This window comes from Quercus suber, unplaced genomic scaffold (genome assembly GCF_002906115.3).
Source record: "Quercus suber isolate HL8 unplaced genomic scaffold, Cork oak 2.0 scaffold_223, whole genome shotgun sequence".
NCBI lineage: Eukaryota > Viridiplantae > Streptophyta > Magnoliopsida > Fagales > Fagaceae > Quercus > Quercus suber.
Genome location: NW_027069681.1, coordinates 394,068 through 421,890, shown reverse-complemented (window position 1 = coordinate 421,890; position 27,823 = coordinate 394,068). Strand labels below are relative to the sequence as shown.

At 32.1% G+C, this 27,823-nt stretch overlaps 2 protein-coding genes and 1 non-coding gene across 4 annotated transcripts; 2 read left to right on the top strand and 1 right to left on the bottom strand.

The window, feature by feature from the left end:
- Nucleotides 1-5,074: 5,074 nt before the first annotated feature.
- LOC111992986 (uncharacterized) lies at nucleotides 5,075-10,199 on the top strand. Its single transcript, XM_065780016.1, has 5 exons — nucleotides 5,075-5,300; nucleotides 6,022-6,230; nucleotides 6,615-6,700; nucleotides 7,012-8,776; nucleotides 9,304-10,199. The coding sequence occupies exons 2-5, from the start codon at nucleotides 6,089-6,091 to the stop codon at nucleotides 9,951-9,953; spliced, it is 2,643 nt and encodes an 880-aa protein (XP_065636088.1). The 5' UTR covers nucleotides 5,075-5,300; nucleotides 6,022-6,088; the 3' UTR covers nucleotides 9,954-10,199.
- A 2,954-nt stretch (nucleotides 10,200-13,153) lies between these two features.
- LOC111992984 (suppressor protein SRP40) lies at nucleotides 13,154-20,766 on the bottom strand. Of its 2 annotated transcripts, XM_024024832.2 has the most exons (7): nucleotides 20,358-20,763; nucleotides 19,214-19,278; nucleotides 18,805-18,836; nucleotides 17,599-18,494; nucleotides 14,119-14,208; nucleotides 13,936-13,997; nucleotides 13,154-13,508 (listed from the first exon to the last, which is right to left on the bottom strand). In XM_024024832.2, exons 1-7 carry the CDS (start codon nucleotides 20,574-20,576, stop codon nucleotides 13,403-13,405), a joined length of 1,470 nt encoding a protein of 489 aa, XP_023880600.2. In that variant the 5' UTR covers nucleotides 20,577-20,763; the 3' UTR covers nucleotides 13,154-13,402. The 2 variants fall into 2 exon arrangements, with proteins under 2 accessions (XP_023880600.2, XP_065636087.1); XM_065780015.1 differs by lacking the exons at nucleotides 13,154-13,508; nucleotides 13,936-13,997; nucleotides 14,119-14,208 and adding an exon at nucleotides 16,579-16,638 and having other exon boundaries at nucleotides 20,358-20,766.
- A 6,723-nt stretch (nucleotides 20,767-27,489) lies between these two features.
- Nucleotides 27,490-27,562, top strand: TRNAK-CUU (transfer RNA lysine (anticodon CUU)). The gene has a single exon. It is a non-coding gene; the product is annotated as a tRNA-Lys (tRNA).
- Nucleotides 27,563-27,823: the final 261 nt, after the last annotated feature.

Genomic DNA, 27,823 nt, shown 5'->3' with positions numbered 1-27,823 from the left:
GGGGATGGCTGATTGGTGGTTGAAAAAACCTATTCAACCAACCATTCTTAGAAAGCTTATTTGGTGTAAGAAGCTTGATTGGGAAATACAAATGGAAAAAGGGGAGGAACAACACTCCTATTTCCCATATTTTAGGCCTCCCATCACTGTATTTTGATATGAACTCGCTGCTATGGTTTATGTAAACATATTTTAGGCGAGGTTAAGCATTCACATTGGATCTTGTAAACGTCATATGCTGATAATATTTAGCATCAAAACTCCAAAACTTCCTATTATCCGGTCTTGCAAAGTCTTGCAATTACAACCAAAAAAAAAAATGCAATTGTGTTACAATGTCTTACTATTTTTATGGTGGCATTATAGCAATTTGTAAAAGGTTTGTATTTTATGGTAGTAGGTAGGTATTTTTAATTATTTTTTATGAAGAGGAAGAGAGAGAAAGAGTTGGTGAAATTAATATTTTTAATGAATAGATAAGATAAATAAAAATTGGAATGTTGGGTGTATTATAAAATGATATGGTATAATTGATAAAATAGTTTTTAAGATGGTAAAATATAATAGTTTCAAAAAAGTTGGTGTAAATGCTGACAGCTTATATTAAAATTAATGAGGTTGTTGTCATGTTACTGTTTCTAACTATTAGTGATACTTATAAGAATGGCCTAAGTTATGGGAAATTATTGTGTACTTCCAGAGTATCATAAATGCATACTCACTTCTCTCACATAAATGGTAGATCTCACTAATTAAATTCATGGTGGGACTTACTATTTATGTGAAAGGAAAAATTACGCATTTATGATACTCCGAAAGTATCTAATAATTTTCCTTAAATTATATTATTGTACCACATGGTAGCCTAAAATGTCAGTCAGGTCAAAGCTCTAAACTGTTTGATTTTTTTTTTGTTTTTTTAATCTGTAAAAGGAAGCCTTCTTCACGGTAAAAATTCAAAATTGGCTTACTGTTAGTTTGGTTTGATTGCCATTTCATTGTTCAATTTAATTCATTGTTTAAATAGGTATCCCTTTTACCGTTAAAGCTCAAAACCGTATAACTGTTTGGACTGTTTTTAAAAAATAACAATAATAAAAAAAATTTAATAATCCTTTTACAATTAGAAATTTAGCTTGAATATGGATTTTTGAGTCCAAAACCACAAACCCAAAAATGTAGATCGATAATCCAGACCAAACCCAACCTAACTGAGGTGGACTAGACTAGACCGAACCATCCTTCTTTTCGATTGGTATTGGTCCAGTTTTAAAAAGATTGACCAAACTGGTCCGGTCCTAAAATCTATTTAAAAACCAGACTAATATCACCCTTAACACACACACATACACATGAGTCTTTTGGCTAAATAATACTAAATTTAAAACATATTTGCGTTATAGGTACTATTCCAAGTTATTTAGAGGAATGAGAAGAGAGATTGAATTTCGGCAACACTGTTGCCGAAATTCAACAAAAAGTAGGAGAGAGACTGAGAAAAATGAGGAAAGAGAAAATCTTAATTTCAGCAACAGTAAACCTTGAATTTCGGCAATAGTGTTGCCGAAATTCATCTGCCCAATTTTCCTATGTCTGCCCGGATGTGTGAGTGTGAGAAGTGCAATAATGAGTGAGTGCCCAAAAAAAAAAAAAAGTAATTGTGGCAATGGTATTGCCGAAAATGGTAGGGGAAAAAAAAGTGAATGCCAAAATCTGGGAAAGAATTAAAGAAAAATATAATGTGCTACGTACACAATATTTTTACAATATTTTCACAATAAATCACAGATAATTAGTTATTATTAGTTCAAATTTAAATTTAACATTGAGATTACTATTTTAATCTAACAATAACAATAAGTAACAACCTGATACTTAGAATTTGTTGTAAAAATGTTGTAAAAATTGTGTACACTTAATTGAAAATTTAAAAAAAAAAAACTTTTTTCCCAATTGTGGCAATGACATTACTTAAATTGTGGGGAAAATTTTCCCCACAATTTCGGCAATACCATTGCCACAATTGAAAAAAAAAATTCCCAATTGTGGCAATGGCATTGCCGAAATAGTGGGGAAAATTTTCCCTACAATTTCGGCAATGTGATTGCCACAATTGAGAAAAAAGTTTTTTTTTTTTTTTTCAATTAAGTGCACACAATTTTTACAACATTTTTACAACAAATTCTAAGTATCAGGTTGTTACTTATTGTTATTGTTAGATTAAAATAGTAATCTCAATGTTAAATTTAAATTTGAACTAATAATAACTAATTACCTGTAATTTATTGTGAAAATATTGTAAAAATATTATGTATGTAGCACATTATATTTTTCTTTAATTCTTCCCCAGATTTTGGCATTCACTTTTTTTTTTCCTACCATTTTCGGCAATACCATTGCCACAATTACTCTTTTTTTTGGCACTCACTCATTATTGCACTTCTCACACTCGCACATCCAGGCAGCATAGGAAAATTGGGTAGATGAATTTCGGCAACACTGTTGCCGAAATTCAAGGTTTACTGTTGCCGAAATTAAGATTTTCTCTTTCCTCCTTTTTCTCATTCTCTCTCCTACTTTTTGTTGAATTTCGGCAACAGTGTTGCCGAAATTCAATCTCTCTCCTCATTCTCCTAAATAACTTGGAACAGTACCTATAACACAAATATATTTTAAATTTAGCAATATTTAGCCAAAAGACTCCACACACACACAAACACACACACACACACACACAATACATAAAACTTAAGTCTTTTTCTTCTTTTTTTTGCTAAACTTAAGACTTAAGTCTTCATCACATAGTATTATGCTATCCCATATTAAATTATCAATTCAAAATCAAATAATGTACGTTCTTAATGTCATTATATTACAAATATGCCATATGTGAGTAAATTAACCAAAATAAAATAAAATAAAGAAATTGTTGATGCTCATTTTGGCAGAATGGCATGGCAAAAATGCTAACAAGTCTACGGAAGGATCAAAGAATGGGATGAAGAGAGAAAAGCCCCCAATCAAGCAAGGCTCAGCCCATGAAGAAAGCAAGTCATAAAGAATGAAGGCTCAAAAACCCGTTCATGCCACAAGAGGTCAAGAATGAGTAGCAGAACGTACAGGCAGGCCTCCAGGCCATGGCAAACGCATGAGCAATAGACAAGCTTTGGACACACACAGAAGTGGAGCACGCACAAGGCTCAGGCATCACCAACTTGTACCCAGCCTATACAAGAGTAGTAGGTCATGGGTCAGAGGTAAGAGAGGGTATGGTCTAGCTAGGGAGCCTATTCTGGGGTTCTTGCTCAAACTCTTTTGGGGGAAATGTCCTACTGGGATGACATACCACCCAAAAGAGAGAAAGATTAGTTGGAATCACTAGGTGTATGCCATGAGGAATAGTGAGAGAGAATGCCCACCCTTATCCGCCATGCACATTACAACATCACAACATTACATCACCACAACACCGGAAGAACAACATTACACGAGCAAGAACTAAAAAGAAAAAAGGGAAAAGCAGAGTAACAAAACCTAGAAAATGAAAACAGGGAGAAAGAAAAAACAGAAAGTAGGCAAAAGTGTGATAGCAAGCATGCATCAATAGGCTAATTCCTTCTTTTCCTCTAAAAGCCTACCCTCTATTAAGGATTTCTTGGGCATAAGCCATTTAGGCCCATCTTCTCAAAGTGAGTAATTTCTACAGTAGGACCTTCCTGTAGGGTTATCCACAATGAGGAAGTGATTCCCTCTTTGGTCTAAACTCCGTAATACAACTAAGCACGGCAAACTAACCTTTTCTCCTTAAATCTTATTGATTGATTATCGGTGTTACATTTTCATTTGTTTTTATTTTTATTATTAATATTTCTTTTTTGCATTGCATTTTCTATTGTTGTGCTGCTCTTTTCTCTAATTGGGAATTCTTTGCTTGTTTTGACTAACAGTGAGCGCTTATCCTTTATTTTTGTTATATTATACTTTCCTGTCGTAACTCTTTTGTAACAGTTTCATCTGTCGTGGGCATGTGATCAAAGTTTCAACAAAGGGGATTTAGTTTGCGCACAAGCCGGTTCAAGGTGAGTTGCAATTGGACCGGTCTTGACTCTCCTACCCAAAACCTTTGGGCCATAGTGTGGCAGGAGGCAACCCAACCCACAAACTCAAAAAGACCCACCGCAGAAATGAAAAGAAATAATTTTTTTAAATAAATAAATAAAAAAATCAAAACAATGATTTAGTCACATTTCAGCTGAAATCATCATACTCACTAGAATGAGTAATTCTTAGGTATCCTCAAAATACGAAGAATGATACTCTTTCCTTTCACATTCATAGTGGAGTCCACACATTAAATTCTTGATAAGATCTATCATGAATGTAAGAGGAAGTGGCATAATTTCTCTTTACTCTAAGAGTACCTAAGAATTTTTCCACTAAAATTTAGTAGATTGGACTGGATTCAGGTCTTCTAGATTTTTTTAGAGTACTCTACCAATAAATTTCCTTAAATCCTAACCATTCTTTAATGATTTAATGATCTAAATTTCGCCATGTCAACATTCCACTAATAATATTCTTAAAATAATAAAACAATGTTGCAAACAAAATAATTAAGAATATTATTAATGAAATACTGACATGACAGAATCTAAACCATTAAATCATTAAAGAATTGTTAGAAATTAAGAAAATATATTTGATAGAGTAACTTAAAAAATCTAAAAAATCTGGATCCAATTGGACTATAATAGAAAAATGGATAAGAAGATGCCAAAACTTGACCCAATGTAGAATTAGGAGATGGTTCTGAGAAAGGCCCCACACTTACCTAGGAAAGACAATATTCAAAGAAAACAATACCAAAAAGTTTATATATATATATATATAAAAAATAAAAACCACAACCAAACAGAGGGCGTTATACCGTTAAGTTGGTTAGAACCAGAAAGGCAACATGAAAACATTGGCGCATGTTAGAACTTAGAACCGAACACAGGCCAAGAAAAGGAGAGAGAGAAAGAGAAAGAAGGCATTAAAGCTCAGAAATTTGAGGGAGAACAAATACCAAAACCAATCCGAAAACATAGGGGATGGAATAGTCTCCTCCTTTGGTGTCTTTGAACCAACAAACACTTGATCTTTCTTTGGTTTGTTAATTTATCGTTGTATTCTTTGTTCAAATAAAATAAAAAAATTTATCAATGCATTCTTTGTGCCCCTCTCTCTTGCCATGGCTATGGCCAAAACTGTGCACAACCGCAACAACTTGTTGAGCCACACATTTCTCCTCCCCAAAGGTAATAATAATGTTCCTTCCCTATCCCTTTTATTTTTTAAGAAAAAAAAAATGCTGGGCTTTTTTAGTGATTCATGTGTAAAGCAATTAAAATGAAAAACAAAAACAAAAATTGAAGAAGGCCTAGGGGTTTTTATGCATAAATATATATATATATGTGTGTGTGTGTGTGTGTGTATTTTTTTTTTCCAGAAAATTTCATAGCCCATAATGATAATAATTTGCGTACCTTTTTTTCTTTACGACCAAACATGGAAATCAAATGCTAAATTGGGTCTTCCTTCCTTCTTATCCCCAACCACTCCAGTTACCAAAATGAGAGAGTATGTCTTGAATTTTTTTTTTTTTTTTTTTGGTCAGAGATAATTAGCTAAAATCTTCAAGTTGAATTCATTTATATGTTTCTCTCTCATGTTTTGGACTCGTATAATTCTTTGCTAGCTTATGGGTAATATTCCTTTATTTATCAATATAAAACCGTGATGATTTTTTCTTTTTTTTTTTTCTTTTTTTTCATGATGGATTCAATCATTTTTAAAATTAATCCGTCATTTTTAAATTTTACAATTTTTTTTTTTTTTTTTATCTTTACCAAATATCAATTAGAGCTATTGTCATGTGAAAATTCAATTTTCACAATCTAACACATACTTATGCCAAGACAATGGAATTCCATGTTTGTGTGATCAGTGATGCTTGATATTCATGTTAACTTTGAGCAGGTTTGACAAGCTTGTAGCTGAAGTCATTTGTCACTCGGGCAAGTTTGAAAGGCAGAGTTTCTGAACAATGGGAAAGCATTCTCCATTTTCGATGGATAGAACTGATCCAGGATGTGTGTGGAGTATGCTTCATTTTATTAAATACCAGCACTGGGGCTATATTAAGAAAAAATTTACACCCAAATGGCGTGGTGGTGGGCGTGTCGTGGGTAATCAACATTTTTTTATGCAAAATTCTCTTCATCTAATTACTGTGGGTTCTTAGTTGCTTTAGCAAGACATGTTAATTTGGTGTCATATCTATATGTGATCTTTAAATCAGATGATGAGTCTTCTATTCATATACGATTCAGACATCAGATAGGAAGCTTCTTTCAGTTCAAATTTGAATCTGATTCTGATTTCTGATGGTATTATGCCAAAGATAATTATGCGGACTGGATTCTTATTATTTTGATATGCAAAATGTCCTAGGTGGAAACATCACTGTTATTATCACTCTCTTGAGGATCCCTTTGATGATAAACTGATATGGGATATATACTTCATTTTCCAAGTTACATATGTTAACAACATCTTTTTCTTCTTTGTAGGAGTTGGAAGCCCAGGGAACGATACAACTAGCTTAAGAGAAGACAAAAGGCAAAAGTCTTATAGTGTTGATATGGACAACTCTGCTGTAAGTTGACGCAGAAGGATTTTTGCTAGCATGCATTTGTACTTTTTTTTTAAGACCAAAGTTTTTATGTGAACCACCTATAGAATTTAAAAAGGGGGGAAGGGCAGGTCTTGGTTCTTGGTACTTGGTCCTGATGATTTAGGATTCTAGTCAGTACATTGAATTTCTTGGTGATCCTTCTGATTTAGATTAGTGACAGTAGGTTGAATCTAAAATATAGAAATTAGAATGTATCAATTTCTGATTAGCACCTTTACAATAATAATTTAATAAAGAATTTAGCGAAGTTGGTCTGATTTGAAATTTATCAGGTTGGAGAAAGACTGATACAGTCTACTCGAGAACCTAAAAGTTCTGTTAAAACCAGAATAAAAGCACTGATTGCTGAGGAGATATCCAAAAAGAAGGGCCACCATCACCGAACTTCATCCTGTCCTGCTAGGCCACTTTTAAAGCGAAGTGATTCCATTCATCACTTGCAACCTTCAGCTTTGGATCCCCTTGTTGATCCAGTATTAGATGATGGAAGTTCCAAAACTCTTCACCAAACACATAAATACTCTTCTGCTTCCAGCACAATGGATTCGCTGCCTCTGGTGTCCCATGAGGATCCAGTTATCAGTGACAAAAGATTTGAAGAGTGTGGCACCATGTTTACAGGAGAATTCCTGGAGCATAACCAGCTTAATGAGAATCAGAATCAACCAACTGAGAACCACACACTTTTTCAGGAAAAGTTGGACAACACAAAGCCTATGACGGAGCAGAAGTTACCACATGCAAAGGAGCTCACTCCAGATTCTTCACTCCAGACAAAGGATTTTCTGGACACCCTTGACACAAGAAATGTAAAAATGGCATTGACTAAGTGTGAGTCATTCCCTTTACCTGGCTTATCAGGCGAAAGAGGTTCTGGGCCTAGCAAACTGACACACATGCAAGAGGGGATTGGGGCTCATGCAACAGAAAAAGTTAAGTTGCATAGTCAATCACAGAAGTCACCTGAGTCCAGATACTCGGGAGAACTTGTTAAAAAGTTGATGCCGTACAAAACTGAGTATGAAGCAGATGGAATTCTGAGATCAAATAAAAATACAGCTGAATTTGCTAATATTTCTTCCCTAGGTTCAGTCCAGCTTCTGAAAACCCGGAGTGAGATACATGAGAATCAAGTGGTTGTCAAGAGATTCAAGGATATTAGACAGAAGATAAAGCATTTGATTAAGGAGAACAGAAAAGAGAGGCATCGGATTACTATGGATGCTATCCTTCACAAAATTCCTCATGGCCGTGAGTTTTCTAAGGAATGGAAGGAGATTGCCCATCTATTGAAGCACCCTGCAATGAATAGAGAAGGAAGAGACAGTCCTGGAATTTATTATTCTTCTCCTTCCCTCGGCAAGGGCCAAACACACCACATGAGAAGAACATCATCTCTCAAAGAGTCAATGGAAAGATATTCTCAGTTGTATCAGACTAGTTTCAACAGAGAAGCCAAATACCGAAACTCTGAAAGACCAATGTTGAGAAAAGAAGAGGCATCTTTTCCTTCAGTAAGTCCTTCAGTAAGTGCCCCCAAACCACTGGCAAGGGTTCGTTCTTTACCTATTCTCCAAGCTTATATCTATCAGGGTGAGGACTCTTCTGATGCTTTTTCCTCAGGAAGAATAACTAGCAATACTGCAGATGTCACGGAAGGCATAGAGCATAGTTTTGTTGAACAGAAAAGCCTAGACCTTCCTATAGATTCAGAAAATCAGTTTCAATTACATACTCTTGCTGAAAGTAAAACTCAAGAAAACTTGGATGGAGTTGGTGAAACTAATGCATTTATTGGAGATGAGGTTGAATCAATATCAATTACAAACAATGAGGCAGATGCTAAAGTGGGTTTAATTGTTGATGATTTTGACAACTTGACAACAGAGGAAATTGCTTCTCACAATGACGATGAAAAGGATATTGGACCCACAAAGGAACCTATTGCTAAACTGGAAGAACTAACTCTGGTCTCTCTGCCTGACCCCAATTTTCAGGAGAAGACAGCCAGCCCTGAAGAGTTTCCTTCATCAGAAGGTATTCCCATTTGTCAATTTTTTTTCCTTAACACTTTATTATATCATCTCAATTCAGTGTGTGTATTCTCTTGCTTACCATCTCCACCTCAAGTGCATGTATTCTCTCTCAATTTAGATTGGTTAGGTAAAAAAAGAGGAACGCGTGTATTTTTACTTGAAGTGAAATATTAGTTTTATCATGTTAAATTATAGACAAGCATATATTGAAGTTAGAATTTCAGAATTATCGTTTTGAGTGCTTTATTTCTTAATTACATTATCATGTTGTACAGCAAATGGTCCTGCCTTTGGATTGAACGGACTTCAAATTCCTATTGCTGCTGCCAAATTATTTTTACATATATAAGTTAGTGATTTTTGTGTTTGATGGTTTCCTGATCACTTTCCTATATAGACGTACAATTTGTATCCATTCATAAAGCTATTTAACTTTGTTCCCTTTAAATTGAGTTAAGAAAATTATCTGCCCCTTTCACCAACTTGTGTGCTTTATCACTGAAATGGATGGTGATTATATGAAAGCAGATTCAGAAGAAGTGAAGGGCAGACTTTCCAGTGGACTGGATAATGTGGTCAATCAGCGACATGAGTCTGGCATGATGACCCCTGTAGTGGTTGACAGAGGAGTGGAACTTCAGAAAGTAGAATTTCTGAAAAACCTTATGGAAAATGAAATTCCGCATCTTCAATTGGATGCAAAAGACAAAGCTGACTTTAATTACGTGAGAGATATACTGAAGCTGTCTGGATTCAGTGGAAATGAGGCCCTTGGTACATGGCATTCTGATGACCAGCCACTTGATCCTTCGATGTATGAGGAAGTGGAAGGCTGCCTGCTCCCGGATCCTGATTGTTCTGGAAATGAAGAAGGTGAAAATTGTAGTCACCTGCTTTTGTTTGATCTAATCAATGAGGCACTCAAGGAGATTTATGAAAGGTCATACAGCTACTGTCCTGGTCCAGCAGGACACCAAGTTCTCAAAGAAGTCTGGTCACTCATAAGATGGCACATGAGCCCGAGACCAGAGGTTCACCAGCCAGTGGATCGTGTTGTGATCAAAGATCTAGCAAAGAGAGACGGATGGATGAATCTCAAATTTGATACTGAACGTGTGGGGCATGAGTTGGAGGACTTGATTTTCGACGATCTTTTAGAAGAAGTTTTCATGACATGAACGTGAGGCTGGAAAAAGTTGCTTCTAAAAGTGCCTTCTTTAACTTGATTAGCCATAAAATTTTTAGTTCCTGGTTTTTTGTGTTACTACTTACTCATATTGTTTTACTCAAAACTTCACGAAAAGAATAGGAAAGAAGCCAGGTGACAAAGAAAGTTCTTGTTGTATTAGTACATTTAGTATAGCTACACTTTATTTGAGAGTTCATGAAAGAAAGAAAGCAAGAAATCACAGAAAATGTTTAGTTTTAGTGTTATCTCCATTTTTAATTCTTACTAGCCGCGAACCCGCGCGTTGCGCGTGATAATTATTTTTATGGTAGTTTTATTAAAAAAAAATTTACAATTTAAACTAATCTAATAATGAGTAATGTATTTCATAATTATATTTTTATTTATTATAAGAACAATCATAAATGTAATATAGGATCAATCCAAAACACCAAAAAAACATAAACTAAAAAAAATTAATAAAACTTAACAACGATTAATTGAACCAATATTAGGATAAAAAATTTTGTTTTTTATAATCTATTAAGGTTACTTTCTTTGTAGAAATTATAATTTCAGCCGCCTAAAACATAATATCAAATAAACATTTATTAGCAAAATCTAAGAATTAAATTTCTATACATGCATTGTTATAAAATAATAATAATTAAAATAAAATTGCAAAAGTTAAAATTTGACACCTATCCGATTACTTTTGTTTGGCTAACCTTTGCTTTTCTTTCGTTTGGCTAACCTTTACTTTTCTTTAAATAAATAGCATTATAAAGTACTTCTATTACAACTATTAAGAGTAATTTGTCCACCACAAAGGATTAGAAAATAAACAAAAATTAGTAAAGTCTCATAGTTTAACATCTAAATTGAGCACTATAAAAAATCATGCTATGTAACAAAATAAATACCAAATTATCCAAATCATGCTATGTAATAGAATAATATTATATTTTTATATGCTATATTTAATTCTTTAAAATGCAATAGGATAACGTATAACATTCAAAGAGAATAAAAAATAAACAACAACAACAACAACAACAACAACAATTTAAAAAAATAAATAAATAAATCACAATTTAAAAAACAAAACTAAATTGCATTAACCCAAAATAGAGTTTTAAAGAATATAAAAATTATCAACCTAAAGTAGAGATGCAAGAAAAATAAAAAAAAATCCACCAAAAAATTTAGAGAGAGAGAGAGAGGGAACCTTTTTTTTTGGTGAGGGAAAACTATGCATAGAATAGAAGAGATAGTGACAAATTTATAGTAAGAGGGTGTGAATAAGAAGAGGCAAAAATAAAGGAAGATGAAGGGAAAGAGGAAGAATGATATTAATGTAGAGGGTAGTGGGGAAATGAAAAGGTAAAGGAGGGAGAAAGAATGAAGAAGTAGTGGGAGATGAAATGGTAAAGGAGAGAGAAAGGTTGGAGAAGTGTAAATATTAAAAAAATAAATGTTAAAAGCAATTATAGAAAAATTGAAAAAAAAAAATTCCCCTTTAAGCTAAAAAGGCTCACACAAAACCCTAAAGTTGAACTGAAAAGGCTTTGAGTTGGACTTAATAATAGAACTAAATAAATAAGAAGTGGGCTGGATTAATTATACAGATTTATTATAGGGTAATAATGGAAGTAAATAAATAAGTAGTTGGCTGCATTTATAAGGCTGAAATTTGTAAAAACCATTTAAAATTGTAGGAAAATTATATTTTAAAAAAGAATATAAAAAAAAAAAATGACGTGGCAGTTGATGTGGCGTAATGTGGGAGCAGCAGCATTAAACACTACGCTTCAACTTTTAGTAATATCTAGACTAGATATAGATTAAATGAGGGTAAAGTATAGTGTAATTTTATTCTCATTAAAATAAAATACTATCTAATTTGGGCAAAATCTATGATGGGGCTCTCCCCTTCCATTCCCTCCTTTTTCCTCTCTTTTAACTCATCCAATTGTTCTTTTCCTTCCTATTACTTTTTATCCCTTCATAAATTATTTGTTAGTGAAAAAATCTATTTTGCGTTCTTTGGATTTGGGTTCTAAAAACAAGAAAATAAAATTTAAAATAATATAGTTGAATTAGCTCGTCACAATTTGTTAGTGAAAGAAGTTACTTTGTTGTGTTCTTTGGATTATGGTCCTACAAATAAGAAAATAAAATTTTCAAATATGTCAATTGAATCTTCCCTTGGTAAAATCCCTCTGTGATACATTTTATTAGTTGATCATCTCTAATTTGATACAAGTTAAGTCATTTGAGGCTTTCCCGTCTTTTCCTCTCTTCTTGCTTATCCATCCAACCATTATCTTCCTTTCCATTCTCTCCCTCTTTGTCACAAATAGTTTATTAAGTATTACTCCTACAGGAAAGGGGTTTTCCCTCCCCATCCTCCTCTGCATTGCAACTTGCAAATGTCCCTTCCTCAACTAAGGTCTACTCGACTATACCCATAATGAAGATTCTGACATGGAACATTATAAAGGCGAGAAACAGTAGATTCCATTCCCACAATCGTTAGCTACTCCATACTCGTAAGATTTTTGTCATCATGGAACCATAGGGACACCATGTTGAATCAAATTCTGAGTTGAGTTTTTCTATCCATTTCCAAGTTGATTCCACCAGTGTGTTAGGTAGTTCCTGGCTTTTGTGGCGCCACCAACACCAAAATGAACGGTAGTTCACCACTCAAATGATATTCACCGTGAGCATAGCTTTTTTGGATAAACAAGTCCGTCTTATTTCAGACGAAAAGAACGCTCAGTCAACTTAAAATTTTCTTCCAAAATAAGAGGTTGGAGTTGTGGTTGTATTATGATTTGATCTTCTTATCTTTGTTATTGTTTATAAATTTATTAAAGATTTTTCCCAGAAATATTTTTCATTTTTTATTTGTGTTAACTGTTGTGTAGGAGATACTATTGGTAATTGCATAGTTGATCAGTTTTTTTTTTTTTTTTTTTAATTTTAACTTTTATTTTCCGAGATATTGGTTCTCTTTTTCTATATACTTTCTAGCTTGTTGACATTTACATATTTTTCAAATTAATTAATTATTAAAAGTCCTAACAGTTGAACCAACTAACCCGTATCCGAACATTTGATAGATTGGTGCTCGGTACAATTCAGATAACCATGGTCACAATAGGCAACGTCAGTCCCTCCCATACAGACCAAAGGGCTCCACAGTAAGAGAAATAAGATTCTTAATCTTAGATTTCTTCTCTTTAAATTCCAACAAAATTTTCTAAGAAAATTTAGTACAAATACATTGTCCTATAACAAGTAATGAGCCAAAAAATGGATTTAGAGAAAAGAGGAAAGATAAAAGCACGAAAGCGTCCAGGGAATCAAAGTTACAAAATTTTAGATAGACTTACCACAATTTAAGAATTAAAAATAAAAGAAGAAGAAAAAGAAGGAACTTGTGACACTTGGTCATTCGTCATCCGAATAATTGAACTTAATGGAGTGGGATTCCAAATCAATCTGCCCTCCTCTGTATGACCCACGCTTCTTCTTGGTCTTTTCATGCCGAAAATCCCTGAGAGAGAGAGAGAGAGAGAGAGAAAGGTTGTTAGGGTGCTTCTCTCATACAATGAAGAACACAATGTAAGCTAAGGTATCAAAAAAGTGCAAGATATGCATTCTCATTCACATTGTAATGCTCATGTGCGATTCTCTCAGCCTGAATCTTCTTCACTCAATTAGAAACATCACATATAATAATGGAAGCAGCTTTCATCATGTTTTGAAAATTGGTCGCTGAGTTAACAGCTTCTGTTTGTTTCCCAAAAAATTGACAGTGAAGATAATAATAGTCAATAGTGTTTAGGCCAGCTCTTACCTCAACAACAGAACGTAAAAAATAACAATATATCCAACTAATATTGACATATATTTCATATTTAAAAAATTTTAAAAATAAAAATAATAATAATTTTGACATAAATGCTAAAAGCAAAACAAACCTTCCTCTAACTTGCCCAAGAATTTCTTGAGCTTTAGCACCATAGCCATTTTCTGCACCATCCTGCAGAGAATTGACCAACAGTAAAATTTTTTTTTTTTTTTTTTTTTGTGGGGATGGGGGGGGTGGTGGGGGTGAGGAATACTTTAAAAATACACACACACAAAGTATTAGTATATCACACCTTTGCCCAGTAAGAATTATCTTTAAGCCTCTCATCAGTGAAAACCATGTCATCAGCTTTTACCCGCTGAAATGCAGTAATTGTCTTTGGCTGCAACAACAGAACCCATCAACATAAATATCACTAGCAATCTACAGCAGTCAAGAAAACAACATTTTCACAGAAAAAGCTCTGCCCCTTGAGAAACATCCTCATCATCCCACACAACATAAACAACAGAAACAAAATACAAACATTAAGAAAGAAAATCTCATCAGCACCAAGTTAAATCATAACAAAAAGTGTGAGTGGGGAAAGAACAAAGAAAAGAAAATAGAAACAAATATCACAATCACAATTTGGTGCACTGAAAATCTGTCCTAAAAGAACTATCATTGTCACAGCATCCTATGAAACTCCTCCAAACCACCCAGGGTAAAAAACCAATTCAAAACCCTTTTTTTTTTAGTAAGTACTAATTTGTCGAATATATTGGTTCCTTTTAAAGAAATATTTGAATAAATCCATCCAAGTATTTTAGAGATGGTTCTTCATTTGAACTTAGGAGATAATTTATAAAGAACAAAAGGGAAACAGTAGCTCATTTAAAGTAAAACCTAGAAAACACAAACACTTCATTTGAGGATACAATACGTACCCGTGTCCTTTTTTAAAAATTTAAAAAAAATATATACAAGCCATGGTCAGGACACGAGAACAAGAGGAATCAAATAACTTTTCACAAAACAAAGAGAGCATTCATGCTTTGAATAATAATAGTGCATTTGAAAATTAATAAATATCTTTATTCTAGGTTTGTATTCTAATTTCAAAACATCCTTTAATAGTCATGAATTTGCTTTCTTATCTATTATTACTCTTAATTTGATATATATTTAACATAAAAATGGAAAATAAATGTTTAATAATACATATACATAGAAAATAAAAATAAAAATCTATTTAATAATTATTTAATAGAGGTGTCCTGCCATACCCATGTCCTTTTTTTACAAAAATTGTCATGTCAGCATGTCGTGCCAGTACCCCTACCTTTACCCATGTCTATGCTTCTTAGAGTAAAACATTCTCAATATCATTCTTTTTCAATGTAGTTCTATGAGAAAAACTCATGAAAACAATCAAACACCTAATCCCCAAACCTACCTCCTAAAGAGGATAACAACATGTGTCCTAATTCGCAAGGTAATATTTAAACACATCTGCCAAAAAGGGAGTCCCTTTGGATTTTTTTTCACATATGATAAGCCATGCTAGTTGGAAGAGGATGAAAACGGATGTTATAAGTCCTCCATACAAATGCCACAATCCATCAATAATTTCATACATTGAATGAATCAGCTGACTTTTGTGTGGGTCTAACATTCTTTAGTTCAATGTTTGGGTTTGTTACTGAGCCCAATTGCTCCTTTAATAAAAAAAAAGTAATGCATGTAAGAAGGTCAAAACCAATTTCCACTTCACAGTTTTGACGGTTGAACCTCCATTTAACCAAGTTGTTAGTGTGGACTCAGATTGGTGCAGGTCCCAAATCACAGTTGAACCAATCTAGTTTTTAAAACTACATCTTCAATAGCTCACTATTAAATAAAAGGAGGTTTCTCATATACAGAAAATTAGATTGGTTATCAAATGGAATTTCCACCCTTGGGAGTGATCCAAATCTCATGGAGCGCACGAGGTACATACCAATAAAAATAACAATAAATAGTTTGTTTGCTTAATTTTGTAAGACATGGAGATAGATTGTTTTTGCATTCAAAATCAGAGTGCATATGTCCATAAAAAGCATGTGATTACTGCATAAAACCGATTGACTAGTTTCTATAATAAGATCACATTAAAGCCAAACTGAACCATAAAAATAATTCATACCCACAATATATGTTATGAATTTTACAGATATGTACATGCACGTATGTGACCAGAAGTACACCCAAACTTAAGTAAACAAAAGCCACCCCCACAAAAGTTAATATGGCAATTCCCTCAAGCTGAATTGTGTCATGTTTGAAAAATCAAAAAAGCTAGAAAGGCTCAAGCACTGAATTTCTAGGAAGCACAGATACTTCAGTTTTGCCATATCTAATACATATCTGTACCAGATAGGCAGATACCTCTGGGATACTCCTGCATGCATATCCTGGCCTATTAAAAATAAATAAATAAAAAGGTGATATGTTTGGGACACGCTGATGATACTACTTTTTGATAAGAGATAGTCCAAACTTATTAAGATTTTTATTTATATTTTTTTACATATTCATTTCAATGTTAAACAATTATCTAATTATCCTTTATTTACTCTTTTGGATCTTGGTTTGAATTCTAAACATCATTTAAAGGCCATGAATTTCACTATGCTTAACAATATATAAAAAAAAAATATATATATATATAAATAAAAATATATTTAATAATTAATTAATAGACATCCCCACCTTATTGTATCCTAATTTTTCAGGAATCTCCATATCACTGTATCCCATTTCGTATTGTACCCGTACCCAAGCTTCTTAGCTGAATTAGCATATCACATATTAATAGCGGTTTTACAGAATTGTCATTTGAAAAAAACTATATACGAAAAAAATTTCTCGTGAAGTTGGTGCTAAGTCCAAATTGCTATTGCCACAAATATTTTACAACTTGATAATCAATTTCAAATGCAGAGAAGACAACTTTAACCTTAAATAATCCATGAATGAAACATTTACTGTATAATATTGAAAAAAAAAGTTTATGAAGACACTCTTTTCTCCACCCCCCCCCTCCCCTTCTTTTTTGATAAGTACTCTGAAGACCCTATTCTCTTCTTATTATCTATCACAATATTTAAAGTTGTCTAAATTGTCCAATAGATTTTGAATCACTGATCGCATTCCCTTATTTAAAGAATGATGGGTCCCAACTTACTCTAATTCGTGGTATTTTAGATGAAAATGCTACATCATATGATAAGAGAAGCTGAAAACAACATAGGTAGATGTGGTTAAAAAAGATGTGATAAATACGAAGGTGAAAATGTACAATTGTACATCGGATAAAATATTTAAAAACCGATATAGTGGCTGACCTCAAATAGTTTTAAAAAAAGGATCTATAAAATCAACCTGAATTAATTGGGATTAAGGTTTTATTTAGTTTGGTTTATTATATATTATATAACTGAACTGACACATAAAGGAACTAATGTGAACTACAGAGAATATCATTCAAGCAACAACTCATAACTTTATAACATATATAAATGACAGGACTCTAAAAGTATGTGCATGCATATTGTTTACGGTAGAAATTTAATACAATGGATAGTCTCACATGCAAACCAGAGAAAGCCATATATTAGACTCAGATGGTACCTACAACAAAAGACATGTAATGATAGTATTTTGGGAACTGATCAAATACGTTGAAGGATTTGGATTTTAATTTTAAAGTTGGTGCAAGTTTTGATTAAGAAGGTAGTTAGAATTGTACCTCAACTGAACCATTACGTTGCTTCTTATTTTTATGAAAGGTAGATTTCTCCTCATTTTTCTCAGTGTTTCCATCTGCCTGCCCATCAAGATTTTTGCTAGATGGCTTTTGAAAATCCTTTGAACTAACTTGACCACTCTCACCTTGACTTGCCTTACCAGCACTTCTATCACTTCCTTGGGATACATTCACCTTTGCAGGTTGCTCACTTCTCTCAGATTCTTCAACTGCATTTTTGTCAAGAGCCTGGGAATCATTTTCTTCCGAAGCCAATCTTTTCCGTTTTTTGGAACCTTTCTTCTCATTAGCTACAACCTCTTGTGATGCATCAAATTCATTTTTTTCAGAATTGTTTCCATTTACATCTCCTGTCTCAAGATCCTTTGAATTTCCAACAAAAACACTTTCAGAAACCAAACCATCCTTCTGTTTCTTCTTACTTTTCGACTTGACAACAATCTCTTCTGAAGATACCAGTTCTTTATATTTTTCTTCAATTGCTCCAGGCACCGATCCAGATTCCAACTTGCTTTTCTTTTTCTTTCTCTCCTTTCTTTTCATATCAGGTTCCTCTGCAAGTGATTCACGTACAATATGATCAGCAGGTTCCTTTGATATTTCTGTGCTGACCTGTTCAGTTCCTTGACCAAGAGAATCAGAAATCTTCTTGCTTTTCTTCTTGTCTTTAGATCTTACATTTAGTTCCAGGGCTGCATTATTTGTTATCATCTCATTGGAGTTTTTCGAATCCAGAATTTTACCTGTGGCTCCAGATTGATTGACAACAGCATAGTTATCACTCTCACTACCTTTTTTATTTTTCTTACTTCGAGTTTCCAAATGCACAGTAGAATCACATTCTCCATCTCTTTTACTAGTGTCATCTGCCTTTGTATCTGATATTTAACAGAACAGAATGAGTTAAATCAAGATTTTTCCATCTAAGTACATCCAGCATTCACTAAGAGAGAGAGAGAGAGAGAGAAGAGGGGGCAGGGGGGGATTGGACAAAAGTGATAACTAACAATAACATCTTTTTTCTTTATTGGTAAGTTACACACGCGCTCGGTGGATCACCCACGACATCAACCTCCCCCTTGCTCTTAGAAGGGAAGGAGGTACCATTTGAGCTAATGCCATTGGCAATAACTCCCACTAACATCATTAAATTTCTGAAAACAATGTATTAATGAAATGTCGGCTTACCTTGCACATTTTGGTTGATTACTCCTGTATTCCTGCAAAATACACAACGCTCAATAAACAAGAGCATAGAAACTGGAATTCAATGTCTAAATTAACAATGGCACAATAGTAAAAGCACAAAGTGTGAAAGGAAGATTTGGCAGCTGACAGGTAGAAAGACCATCCTGTACATTGGATATCATTCAGGAGATCATCAATGATATCATCCAGACATTGAATGAAACAATCTAAGTATCAGAGTGAGTCCTTTGACATCATGAAAACTAAGAAATCCACCATATATATATTTGCTAGAGGCATTATAATGATAATATTTTATTATAGACTAATGCTTGTATTAACGTGCATATATATAATGTGTGTTTAAATATAATCAAACATATAGGAATGAAGAATTTTCTCATCATACCGCATCTCCATATACTTGTAGCAAATATCTTCCAAATCCAATGTGGAACACTTCAAAACATCTTTCTGCAATAAGAACATTGACAAGTGGAATTCAGGTCAAACTACAAAGATATGCTCTCCAAGAATGAACTGAAAATATTTTACGCAACATAATTGGAAAGAAACAACTAAACTACTTCATAATTTCAAGTGCAAGTCAATCAAAAAACAAATTTCTTTGATACGCTAAAACCAGTCAAGAATGTTGAGAACAATTCGTCATGGAGGACAAATGGAGAAAAGAATTAGAAATGAAAATAACCAAAAACAATTAGTGAATAATTAAAGATGTCATAGAAGATATAAGGCAAGGTGCCAACAAGGACATGGAGCACCTCAAGCCAAGTAACTACGAAAATATAGAGATGGGACCCATGTCAAATAGTTATACATTTGAGACTTGTGAGTGTGTTTTTGTGCATGTATATAAATGTACATACAAATTATAAATAACAAAAATTACTTAAAGGAAAAAAGAAAGGTACAACCTAGTACACAAGCATAAAAAGGAATTGCCCAAATTTTAGGGGAAAAAATTAAATCCAAAAGTTTGTGTTTGTATAAGCGGTTAGAAAACTATGTTTTAAGTTTAAAACATAAATGAGCATTTGTAAAAAAGGCTATGAGGAATTGTGGTTGCAAAACAGAGTTTTGGGTTTTAAAAACGCTCTTTTAATCACCCAAAATGCCTAACCAAACCAACCCCAAATAAGTCTCTGCAAGAAAATAATATGAAACTAAACACAGCCATCATTTCTATAACCATTACCCCGTCATAGTATAATTTATATACAGGGCTTTCCAAAGTCCATCACATCAAAACAACAAAATAGCTCAGACAACTTTTCCAGGTCATGAATCTCTTCACTTCTGCTATTGATTTACATCCAACCTAAAGTCATTGAGGCCAATCCATGTCTAACTTAATTGGGTCAGTCACACAACTAATTTTCCAGCACTGTTTTGTTTTAGTCATGGCATGTGTGGCTTATGTTTTATGAACCTGTTTTGTAATAACATTTTCCACTTCTCCTACTAGGATTTTGAGCTCTATATCCAAAATTTTATGAATCAAAAAGAAATAAAAAATAAATAAAAAAAACCTGGAGTTGAGCTTCAGATAGGAACTTCTTGAGGGTCTTGGAGAAGCCATTGCGGTCCAAGAAGTGAGCAACGGCCTGTAGGAGAAGGGGCTTGTGGTCGGTGCTGGGTTTCTTCATGTTCATGTTCATGTTCATGTTCAGCACAACTTGGCGAGGCTTCAGGGCTAGAAGGATAGGGTCCACTGCTTCCAATTCTCTTCTTCTTAGGGTTTTGGGCATCCAATGAACCAACTTCTCCCCTGCGCCTGCGCCTGCGCCTGCGCCCGCCCCTATTGACCACTGGGAGTGGGAAGGTAGGTAATGGCTGATTCACTTTAGAAATTGCGGGGTTTTGTTTAGGGTTTGTAAAACTCTTAAGCCTCCCTCACCTATAGCGTTATACGTAATTTAATCGGCCTTTTTTTTTTTTTTTTTTTTTAGAAATATGGCGGTTTGGTTTAGTAGGCCTTTTTTTTTTTTTTTTTTAATTTAGAAATATGGCGGTTTGGTTTAGTTTAGGGTTTGTATTATTAACGGCGGACTCACTGCTAGGGACAAACCTTAGATATTGTTTCTCAAAAAAAACAAAAAAAAAAAACCTTAGATATTGTTTTTTATATTTTTCTTTTAAAATTCAGTCAAACATATATTTTTATCAAATGAGAAAAAATTTACTTAACAAAATTTTAAGATAGAAATTTAAGGAATAGCATCCAAGTACTATAGCAGCTAGTGGTACTCTTCAACCATTGGCTCATCCCTTATAAGGTGCAAAAAGAGAGGTTTTCTTTCCTATGTGGGACAACAAAATATGCCTAAGGTTCGAACCATGGTCTAGCTCTTGGCCTTTGAAGCAAAAATTGTCCCCACACATAATAAGCCTAAAATTGTGGATTTCAATTAACTCGAATATTGTAAAATTGAGTGTTATCCAATAAATATTGTAACTCTTTTGAGAATGAATCTTAAATGAGCACAGCATTTAACAAATTTATTTATCTGTCTATGATGTATATGAATATTTTGAAAACAAATCTTTGATAGGTTTTTGTAAAAATATTTCAATAATTCTTCGTTTCTTCTGCTTTGATTGCACATTAAGATTCCAATCTAAAAAAATCCTAACCTCAATATAAAATATGCAACTAAACAAAAATTCAAATAAACATTAGGATTCCAATTATCTTTCATGCAGTCTTACTCTTTTATATTCAATCACGATAATCACATTTAAAATTTAAAAAATAGAAAACTGTAATAATAAATTGAAACACAAAATACTATACTATCCATTGAAGATTTGAAATCATCTCTTAAACCACCACAAATAAATATGCAATATAAGCAAAATTAAATAAAATGTTCTCTTTTTTATCCAATAAAATATTCTTTCTAAAATCTCATTTTCAATTGTTTTCCACTAGTGTGTGTGTGTGTATATATATATATATATAACCGAACCCTCTGAAACTCTCACAATTTTCCACGTCAGCACAATATTTAAATAAAATTATCATTTTATTTAAATAAAATTATTTTTGTTTAGTCCAAACTTAACAATGAGTGAAACTCTATCTTTCTAACAAGTCCAACTTAAACTCAAACTCATCATTATCATTTTTTAAAAACAAAATTATTTTTGTTTAACTCAAACTTAACAAGAAGTGAAACTCTATCTCTCTAACAAGTCCAACTTAAACTCAAACTCAAATTTTGATAATTTATCTCCAAATTTACGAAGTTAATCATGAACACTATAAAAGTAATGCAAACCCCAATATTTTTTTTAAAACTGAGTAAATGTATGAGCTATTCTTATTGTGAGGACTATTTTTGCCTAGACCAAGTGTTGCACTTGTAATCATTTTTGGTTTTAGAGTCCCACATCAGAAATATATCTTTCCTCTTTCCACCTTATAAGGGATGACCAATGGCTTAAGAGTACCAAGTCATCCCTTATAAGGTGGAAAGAGTACTCTTAAGCTATTGGTCATCTCTTATAAGGTGGAAAGAGGGAAGAAATATTTCCAAAGTGTGACTCTAAAGCAAAAAATGATTAGTACTCTTAAGCCATTGGTCATCCCTTATAAGGTGAAAAGAGAAAAAAGATATTTCCGATGTGGGACTCTAAAGCCAAAAATGATTACAAGTGCAACACTTGGTCTAGGCAAAAATAGTCCCCACACTTATGTTATTTTATTCTCCTCTACTTTATTAAAAAAAAAAAATTATTTTATGGTTTTTCATGTACTTTTTAAAAAGTAATGTTCATACATGAACCACCAAACTCTCTTCAGTCATTTTCTACAAGATAAAAAAGCTTGCAATAATTAAAATTATTCTTTTGAATGTAAAGAATCTTTCTCTTATATTTCTCTATTGTTTAGTCATATATATTTTGTTTTGTTTTAACAATTTCTAAGAAGTGAATCATCTGATTCTTTAATATTTTTTGGTATTTAAGAAGTTTTGATATATGAATTTTTGAGTTATTTATTTAAATAAAATTATTTTTATTTAGTCCAAACTTAACAATAAGTGAAACTCTATTTTTCTAACAAGTTCAACTTAAACTCAAACTTATCATTATCATTTTTTTAAACAAAATTATTTTTGTTTAATCCAAACTTAACAAAGAGTAAAACTCTATCTCTCTAACAAGTCCAACTTAAACTCAAACTCAAACTTTGATAATTTATCACCAATTAAATTTGTGTGGTTAATCATGAACACTATAAAAGTAATGCAAATCCCAATATTTTTTTTTTAAAGCCATGTAGAGGTATAAGCCCATATTATGGTTTTTCATATATTTTATAAAAAGTAATTATGTACATGAACCACCAAACTCTCTTTAGCCCTTTTTTACAAGATAAAAAAGTTTGCAATAATTGAAATATTCTTTTGAATATAACCCATTTTTCTCTTATATTTCTCTATTGTTTAGTTGTATATATTTTGTTTTGTCTCAATATTTATAAGCAGTGAATCATCTGATTATTTAATATTTTTTGGTTTTTCAAAAATTTTAATATCTAAATTTGAGTTTTTTTTTTTTTTTTGCAGTATTTGAAACTGTCTGACAAATATTTTGTAAGCAAATTTACCTTCAAGCAATGACTTTTTCGTCAAATTGTAACATAAATTGAAGTCATGCAATGGTGTAGTTTCTTAAATTTTTTATAAAATTATTTTAGTTTATCTCATTGATAAGTAGGTTGTCATGCATAGCACGAGTTAGTGATTAATATAATTTTATTTTAATGATAAATCCATAAAAATGAGATTGCACTATTGAAGATTACTGGATTATGATCTGAGATATTTTCCAATAAATAATAATAATCCCTTAAATTAAAATTTGATAGGTTTTTTAAAAGAGAAATTAGAAAGGGATAATGATAAGTTAATGAATAATAATCATAACCTAAAAAACAAAACTAGGAAAAAAGATTAATGAATTTTGTAGGGAAAATGTAATGAATAACTTAATTCCAAATTATATAGATTTGATAAATTTCAAATTAAAATATTACCAAAAATGGTAACCTTGGGAGATTTAAAAAATATAATGGTTGAGAATTTGAAAAATATAGTTGCTAGATATGAATAAATGAAAAAAAAAAAAAATTACCTAGTACTTGATTTCTTGAAAGTAAAGTACCATACAAAAAGAAAAAAAAATCACTCTACAGTCCACACTCTAAATACTCATTATTATCTTAAATATTTATAATCCACTTAATAATATAAAATTTACAAAAGAAAAAAAAAAAGTGAAAAAAAATTTACCCAGTACTTGATTTCTTGAAAGTAAAGTACCATACAAAAAGGAAAAAAAGATAAAGATAAATCACTCCGCAGTCCACATTCTAAATACTAATTACTATTTAAATATTTATAATCCACTTCATAATATAAAATTTACAAAAGAAAAAAAAAGTGAAAAAAAAAAAACCCAATATTTGATTTCTTTAAAGTAAAGTAGCATACAAAAAGGAAAAAAACAAAAAAAAGATAAAGATAAATCACTCTACAGTCCATAATCTAAATACTAATTACTATCTTAAATATTTATAATCCACTTAATTAATTAANTACAAAGGAAAAAAAAAAGTGAAAAAAAAATTATCCAGTACTTGATTTCTTGAAAGTAAAGTACCACACAAAAACCAAAAAATTTAGAATTAATGAACATAAAAAAAAATTAAAATATGAGCAATTTACATTTTCTACCTAATAATATTCTTACAACACTTTTAAAAGAGTTAAAAAAAATATAAGAATGACTATTAATAATATTAAAATTATATAAGTAAGAATATACTATATATTTTAAGTATATTTATGCATATGCAAAAAATTATAAGCTAGTTATACATATTGGTGGGGTTTGGATTGGGCGTCTGCATTTATAAGTTTGTGTTTCCCTCTTCTTCTTCTTCTTCTTTTTTGGTCGCACGCGGTTCAATTTTTACAGACAAGGCACTGTAGCGGCACTATAGCGGCACTATAATGGCACTGTTCACAGGACCTACATCTACTTTATTCAAAAAAAAAAATTAAAAATGGATCCCATAATACTATTCACACATTTTAAAATTATTTTACTACAGTGTTTTCAGTTTTCAGCTGTATCTAAACGGACCCATTATCATGCTACATAACTTACTCTATCTCCTATTGGTGGATTTTAATGAAATTTTAAGCCCTTTCGAGATGTTCGGCGGACAAGCAAGAAGTCATGAACGAAAAGGTCATTAACGTGGACTGATAGTCGGGTAATTGGACCCAACACATAAACGAAAAAGTTGATAGAGGAACATTTCCGGCTTCTTTTTTCTCAAAAGCGCACATTACATTTTGTCCCCAGCCCATTCAAATCGACAACAGATTTTGCTTTCTACCATGTACCAATGAAATAAGCCGAGTTTCAAATTCCACTCTGAACCCATGTGGCTTACACTCGAGGGATTCTATTCAATGTTAGAATCACTATGAACTTCAAAACAATTTAAAATTTAATTACTTGTTTTTTTTAAGGCATTTTAACTGTTAGAAAATAGGTGGATGATATTATGGGTTGTACTCTTGCGTTGTATGGGTCGTACTCTTCTAAAAATGATGAAAATTTATAGGAAGTTGCTAATCATGATGTGTCCCTACCAGTTGTTTCATTCAAGAACATTCATTATCTTATTATTGCCTCTTCATATATAAAAAATAATATTAAGAGAAGTGTGTATTAATATTTTAAAAATGTTTAACTCTGAACTAGTTTAGAGATATCTCCTTCCAACACACTATGTGATGATTAGATAAATCATCCATATGCAGTTTGATTTACATTAACTTATTTACTAAGTAATGTGATTTATTTAAATAATATACATAAATAGTCTTATAAATCTTCACAGAGTGAGTTAACACACTATGTCCTCAAATTACTAATATCATATTTTTATTTCATAGTTTTAAGAATAGCTCCAACCTTTGCTTGAATATGGATGTTGGCATACACGTTTGAATGGGCGAATATCAATTTCCCTATCCAATCCTTGGCCACTATAGCATCATAATTCATTTGGATACAATTTGCGTTGGTTTAGACCAGCTTCCACTTCTATGAATAATGTTCGAGGATAGCCTAAACTCATTGCTGTGGGCTTCTAATGACTAATGACTGCGCCTTCATATACTGCTTTATTTCTCCAAATCCAAAGGTAGTCAATTGTCACTGCCCCAAAGGGGATAGATTTATCCTTTTACTAGTTGTCTAACGGAAAAGGATAAATTGTCCTTTATTGTCATACTCTTCCTCAACTTTTTGCAATATTGGACTTTTTATTAAAATGCGTTTTCAAAACAACACCAAACACGCAATTTAGATTTTCGGTAGTAAAAAGTGCTAAAAACACTCCCTAAAGTTAAAAAAAAACGCACACTAAGACACCAATTGATGACAAAAAACTTTATCATTTGAGCTAGTTAGGACTCAGTATTAAATTTTATGCTTGAAGAATAAAATAGTTGATTCTCTATATAAAGTTAATCTTGATTTGATTAGTACTCGAATCCATCTTTGCTTTGGACCACTTGAGGTTGTTTGTGTGATTTTATTATCAAGTGAAATTGCAATAGTGCATTTCTTAAATTGGATTTTATTATTCTATATTTTAATTTTTGGCATGTTGTAATTTAATATAGTAAATAGTATTTATTTTATTTGTATGATTCTTTTAATAAATTTCTACTAGATAATATGAATCAAAATATGAAAAACTTATTAAAAAAAACAAAAGAAAATGATAGAAAATTAATTGAACCGCAAATAGAATCTCTTGTTAAATTTGTTACTACACGTATAAAAAGTATAAATCTATATCAATTTCTATCATATCTATAAAAAAAGAAAGCATAAAAATTAATAAATTGAAATTAAAACTAAAACTTATATCTTTTAAATAAGAGTTTTAACTTATCTTGAGTATGGTGATACATGGTGAAGAAAAATTAAAATCTAATTTCCAATTTTGATTTTGAGGTTGAGCGAGAGAAGGAAAGTTTAGTGTGTAGTCGTGTGAGAGATTGGGTGGGTAAGGTTCACATCTACCATGTGGGGGATGACTTACAAAAATTAAAGTATTGAATCATTACGAGAAATTTATTATCAATGATAATTCAATACACTCACATAATTTTGTTAAATTTTTTTAATATTTAGTAAATAATTCAGAACTTCAATTGAATTGGTATTCTATTGTTCCCAAATTTTAGAATTTTTCTTAGGGTTTCGTGTGCTACCTACCTATACCTATTTATTTTTATTTTTTCAATAATCATAATTTCTAAACTAAAATTTTGGGGTCTCTTTCTAAGACTGGTTCACGGGTAATGGTCTGAGTGACCTTGCCTATAAAGTATGAATTGGACATATTACCAATATTATACCATCTCAATAAATTGCAAACAAAATTAGTAAAATTTGTAGGGTAGCTAACTTTACTTAGTCTAATGTGAGCTCAAAAACAAAATTCAGATTCTTTCATTTATCACAGTGATCCTACATCATACGAGAACAAAAAACCATTCAATGTATGAACATAGAAAAAATATGTTTATAACTGAATATCCCGTGAAAATGTCAAAGGAAGCCCGTCTAGCTCAGTTGGTAGAGCGCAAGGCTCTTAACCTTGTGGTCGTGGGTTCGAGCCCCACGGTGGGCGTTCTAAAGTTTTTTACATTTTTTTTTTTAATCTTTTTAGACCACTATTTCTCTTCTTTGAATGACTCAATTGTTTTTTCACTTTTTTTTTTCTTCTTTTTATGCCACTATTTCTCTTCTTTGAATCAGTCAAAGGCGAATAACAATCATCTTCAATTCCTTATCAAATTTAATTTTGAACCTACAAAGAAATTTGTGTTGCCACTATTTCTCTTTCTTTGAATCATTCAAAGGTGAATAACCATCATCTTCAATTCCTTAT

Bases quoted from the DNA above. Each gene is read 5' to 3' on its own strand.
- LOC111992986 (XM_065780016.1), top strand. From the start codon at position 6,089: ATGGGAAAGCATTCTCCATTTTCGATGGATAGAACTGATCCAGGATGT. The intron at 6,231-6,614 runs GTAATCAACATT...TCTTCTTTGTAG, and splicing joins TGGTGGTGGGCGTGTCGTGG to GAGTTGGAAGCCCAGGGAAC. The intron at 8,777-9,303 runs GTATTCCCATTT...ATATGAAAGCAG, and splicing joins AGAGTTTCCTTCATCAGAAG to ATTCAGAAGAAGTGAAGGGC.
- LOC111992984 (XM_024024832.2), bottom strand. From the start codon at position 20,576: ATGCCCAAAACCCTAAGAAGAAGAGAATTGGAAGCAGTGGACCCTATC. The intron at 19,279-20,357 runs GTTTTTTTTATT...TTCTTATTGCAG, and splicing joins TATCTGAAGCTCAACTCCAG to AAAGATGTTTTGAAGTGTTC. The intron at 13,509-13,935 runs GTTTGTTTTGCT...TCTCTCTCTCAG, and splicing joins CTTGGGCAAGTTAGAGGAAG to GGATTTTCGGCATGAAAAGA.